Source organism: Eriocheir sinensis, unplaced genomic scaffold (assembly GCF_024679095.1).
Source record: "Eriocheir sinensis breed Jianghai 21 unplaced genomic scaffold, ASM2467909v1 Scaffold655, whole genome shotgun sequence".
NCBI lineage: Eukaryota > Metazoa > Arthropoda > Malacostraca > Decapoda > Varunidae > Eriocheir > Eriocheir sinensis.
The window spans coordinates 150001-155000 of NW_026112004.1; the positions used below are offsets into that span (position 1 = coordinate 150001).

Sequence of the window (5000 nt, forward strand, 5' to 3'; positions counted from 1 at the left end):
GTTTTGTGTTTGTCTGTTAGCTAGCCCGTTCGCTTTAATTGGCAGGCAGGCAGGCAGGCAGGCAGGCAGGCAGGCAGGCAGGCACACCTATTTACATGCCGGCACACCTACTTTCATAGAAACGTATTTGCAGCTTTTTAGTCATCCACCTGTCTACTGTTGGGCATGTAGACGCTTGCCCAGGGTTCCGGCGGGCTACTCGGTGGCGGGGCTGGTTCAACGTATCTGAAAAAGCGGGTCCAGTAAGAGAGGGCGCAACGTTATGATGAGGACGACAACGAGAAACAAGAAGAAGAAGAAGAAGAAGAAGAAGAAGAAGAAGAAGAAGAAGAAGAAGAAGAAGAAGAAGAAGAAGAAGAAGAAGAAGAAGAAGAAGAAGAAGAAGAAGAAGAAGAAGAAGGAGGAGGAGGAGGAGGAGGAGGAGGAGGAGGAGGGAGAGGGAGAGTCCCACTTCCTCAGCCTTTCCCTTTCAAAGGTCGCTCTGAGCCTGTCCCTCACCCTCTAACCCTACCCTTGCTTTCCTATACACTCCTGCACATTCCAAGAGACAATAGAAGGAGTGGATCAAGAAGGGGAGGCTGCTTTCTCTCTGTCTATATATTTGCCGTCTTTCTCATTATTGCTTTCTTTCTCTTTTTCTCCTCCTTTTTTTCTTTCTCTTTCTTTCTTAACCTTTCTATGTCATTCTTCCTCTCTTTCTTTTCCTCTTCCCGTCCAGACGTCGCTTTGTTTTGTCTATATATTTTCCAATATAGTTTTCTCTCTCTCTCTCTCTCTCTCTCTCTCTCTCTCTCTCTCTCTTTTCATAAATATCCTGTTACTGATTTTACAAAGAATTGACAGGGACAGGGGAAATTATGGCAAAATGATGTTTCTGTAAGAACTGAAACAAACAAATTGGAGCTTCCTAGTGGCAAATGAGGTGGATGGGGAGCAGTGGGCGGAGGTGTGAACCATCATTAGGCAGGAGGGAGGAGGAGGGAGGAAAAGATGGGATTGAGGAAACAAACAAACTAGTGTCAAATGAGGTGGATGGGGAGCAGTGGGCGGAGGTGTGAACCATCATTAGACAGGAGGGAGGGAGGGAGGAAACAGAAAGAAAGAAAGAAAGAAAGAAAGAAAGAAAGAAAGAAAGAAAAAAAGGAAATATAACTGAAGTAAAATGTGTGCTACTATTCTCTTAGTGAATAAGAATGTGGACCTCAAAGAGGTCCGGGGTGGGTGGGTTAGGTCGGGCTCGCTCAGGCAGCGGCATTAACCACCGAAGCCGTACAGGGTGCGGCCCTGGCGTTTGAGGGCGTACACCACGTCCATGGCGGTGACGGTCTTGCGCTTGGCGTGCTCAGTGTAGGTGACGGCATCCCTGATGACGTTCTCCAGGAACACCTTGAGCACACCACGGGTCTCTTCGTAGATGAGCCCGGAGATGCGCTTCACACCGCCACGGCGCGCCAGACGACGGATGGCCGGCTTGGTGATGCCCTGGATGTTGTCCCGAAGAACCTTGCGGTGACGCTTGGCGCCTCCCTTTCCGAGTCCCTTGCCTCCCTTGCCGCGGCCAGTCATGGTTCAGGTGGGTAGCTCAACAGTGGAGTGAGTGTTGGGCTGCCATTTGCTTTAATAGTTTATTGATAACTTTTACATAAGATACAAAAATAAAAATAAACATGAAAATTACAAAAATAAGCGGTTACCAAAGCAGGCTCTAAACAAGCAGCCTGCCCGATGTACGATACATAGTTGGCACTAGTTACAATTGGACAAGATTACACATGGATGAAATGTCTTTTTATTCAGTGGTCACCGGCGTAGTAGCTTTCGAGCTCAGCGTCGGTGAGGTCTCTGTCTGCGTTGAGGAAGAAGTCGTCGTCCACGTCTCCGACGTCGACCTCGTCCTCCGAGACGTCTTCCTCCTCGTAAGTCGCCCACTCAACCTCCTGCCTGTGGTCGAAGTGACGTGGGGGGTTACCCAGTGGGCGGGCCGTGCGGATGGAGGCTGGGAGCGGCTTCCCTTCACGGAGTGTCCTCCTCACTAAGGGGAGGGCTGTCTCGTGCGGGATCCTCTCGAACCTAGCCTCCTCCTCTTGTTCAGTGAGGTGCTCGTAGCGGATCAGGAGATCCACCAACTCGCCCTCACTGAAATTGTAGGTCCGTGGGGTCTGGGTCGCCTGGCAGCTGCCGGGGCCCTGCGGATGCTGGCTCCACTGCAGTCGCCGGCGCGTCCACCGTCTCGAGTGTCTGGTCCCTGGTCCTCTTTGTCTTCTTCGGCGCGGGTACATCTGGGGACACTACTGGGGGTGTCACCTCGGCGGTCGCCGCAGCCGTCTCCGTTCTCGTCGGCCGTGGTGGGTCCACCTCCATCTCCCTAGCGGGAGACTTTGGTGTCGGGACGCTCAGTTCCGTGGGTCCCGTCCTCCTCTTCCGTCTGCGGCGCCTCCTCTTTCGTCCTTCACCGTGGGGTGGCGTCCTCTCCTCCGTGGGCGGCTGCCTTGGCCGCGCTGCTGCCGGGTCCGCCGAAGACGTCGTCCTCTGCAGCTTGGCTCCCGGGATTCTGCGGAGTCGAGCGGGTCACCTGCGGTTCCAGGCATGGTGACCTGAACTGCAGTTGGGGCACACAGCCACCGGGCGCGCCACGCCTTCCCTAAGGCGGCGAACGCAGTCCCTCGTAGCGTGGTCCCCGCTGCACACGCCGCACAGCTCCTTCGTCCTGGTACACTGCCGCTGCTCAGGCCGAAAGCCTGGCACTTGTAACAGCGCACAGGCTCCGGCACGTAGCGGCGGCAGGTAAAGCGTCCCCAGCATCCGAGGTCCAGCGAGGCGGGGACACGTCCCCGCAGCGTCAGCTGCACGCCCGGGTGGGCAGGCGTCGTCCGTGGCCGGCGTTGTAGTGGCACCTCACTGCAGCTGCAACGCAGGGGTGCGCCAACACCGGGTCCAATGGGAGGTGGGTTGGGTATCCAAGCAGGACACCCTTCACCGCCGCCTCCTTTTTCTCCAGGGTGATGCCGCGGGTCCGTCCAGCAGCAATCTCGTCCAGGGTGGTGGCGTGGTCCCAGTCCCACGCACGGATGAGGAAGTCCCCCGCGCGGGAGACCGTCACCCGGAGTCGCAGCTTCCGCTCGTCCTCCATCCACCGAATGGCCTGGTAGTGGGTGCTGAAGTCCGAAGACACCAGCCTCCACTCCGGCAGGGGTCCGCTCGATCGGTCCTCCCCGCCGTCCTCGTGAAGCGTCCTCCTTCGGGCCCGCTTGCTCTGCACGCGGGTCCATCCGTCCCCGTCGTCAGGAGCAGACTCCGTGGGCCGCTTCCTTCTTGCCGCCATTGCAGAGGCGGGAGCTGAGAGCTCAACCGGGCCGTCTGCAGGGGCAAGTCAGGGAGAGCAGCAGTGAGGAGAGAGGGTCTGCACTCACTGCTGTCTGCGCCGGAACTGTTGGTTGGGCTGCTTTTTGCTTTAATAGTTTATTGGTAACCTTTACATAAGAATTACAGAAAAATAAACATGAAAAATTACAAAAATAATCAGCTACCAAAGCAGGCTCTAAACAAGCAGCCTGCCCGATGTACAGTACATACATTACATTAGATACAAAGTTCACAGAATTACACGTGGGGGGAGATGTCTTTTTATTCAATGGTCACCGGCGTAGTAGCTTTCAAGCTCCGCGTCGGTGAGGTCTCTGTCTTCGTTGAGGAAGAAGTCGTCGTCCACTTCTACGACATCGACATCATCCTCCGAGACGGCATCCTCCTCGTATGTCGCCCACTCAACCTCCTGTTTGTGGTCGAAGTGGCTTGGTAGGTTATCCAGTGGGCGGGCCGTGCGGATGGACTCAGGGAGCGGCTTCCCTTCACGGAGTGCCCTCCTCACTAGGGGGAGGGCTGTCTCGTGCGGGATCCTCTCGAACCTGGCCTCCTCTTGCTCAGTGAGGTGCTCGTAGCGGATCAGAAGATCCACCAGCTCGCCCTCACTGTAGGTGTAGATCCGTGGGGTCTGGGTCGCCTGGCAGCTACTGGGGGCCTCGCGGGGTGCTGGCTCCTCCGTAGTCGTCGGCGCGTCCCTCGTCTCAGGTGTCTGGTCCCTGGTCCTCTTTTTCTTCTTGCTGGCGGGTACCTCCGGGGACACAGCTGGGGGTGTCACCTCAGCGGTCACCGCTGCCGTCTCCGTCCTCGTCAGGCGTGGTGGGTCCACCTCCATCTCCCTAGCGGGAGACTTTGGTGTCGGGACGCTCTGCTCCGTGGGTCCCGGCTTCCTCCTCCGTCTGCGGCGCCTCCTCTTCCGTCCTTCTCCGTGGGGTGTCGTCCTCTCCTCCGTGGGCGGCTGCATAGGCCGCGCTGCTGCCGGGTCCGCCGAAGACGTCGTCCTCCGCAGCTTGGCACCCGGGATTCTGCAGAGCCGAGCGGGGCACCTGCGGTTCCAGGCATGGTGCCCGGAACTGCAGTTCGGGCACACAGCCACCGGGCGCGCCACACCTTCCCGAAGGCGGCGAACGCAGTCCCTCGTGGCGTGGTCCCTGCTGCACACGCCGCACAGCTCCTCCGTCCTGGTACACTGCCGCTGCTCAGGCCGAAAGCCTGGCACTTGTAACAGCGCACAGGCTCCGGCACATAGCGGCGGCAGGTAAAACGTCCCCAGCATCCGAGGTCCAGCGAGGCGGGGACACGTCCCCGCAGCGTCAGCTGCACGCTCCGGGTGGGCAGGCGTCGTCCGTGGCCGGCGTTGTAGTGGCACCTCACTGCAGCTGCAACGCAGGGGTGCGCCAACACCGGGTCCAATGGGAGGTGGGTAGGGTATCCAAGCAGGACACCCTTCACCGCCGCCTCCTTTTTCTCCAGGGTGATGCCGCGGGTCCGTCCTGCAGCAATCTCGTCCAGGGTGGTGGCGTGGTCCCAGTCCCACGCACGGATGAGGAAGTCCCCCGCGCGGGAGACTGTCACCCGGAGTCGCAGCTTCCGCTCGTCCTCCATCCACCGGATGGCCTGGTAGTGGGTGCTGAAGTCCG

The 5000-nt window shown here is 58.2% G+C and overlaps 2 protein-coding genes and 1 pseudogene across 2 annotated transcripts in view; 1 reads left to right on the forward strand and 2 right to left on the reverse strand.

Annotated features, from left to right (window-relative positions):
* The window catches only part of LOC126993686 (uncharacterized), an 11449-nt gene extending 8022 nt beyond the window's left edge, over positions 1-3427 (reverse strand). Inside the window, exon 1 of the mRNA XM_050852854.1 lies at positions 2895-3427. Within this exon, the coding sequence (XP_050708811.1) occupies positions 2895-3322 (428 nt within the window). The 5' untranslated portion in view covers positions 3323-3427. The remainder of the gene's footprint in view (positions 1-2894) is intronic.
* Positions 1-5000, reverse strand: part of LOC126993694 (histone H2A-like) — a 60161-nt gene that overhangs the window by 18940 nt on the left and 36221 nt on the right. The gene's annotated exons all lie outside the window — the stretch shown is intronic.
* Positions 1-5000, forward strand: part of LOC126993690 (histone H2A-like) — a 12650-nt pseudogene that overhangs the window by 4169 nt on the left and 3481 nt on the right.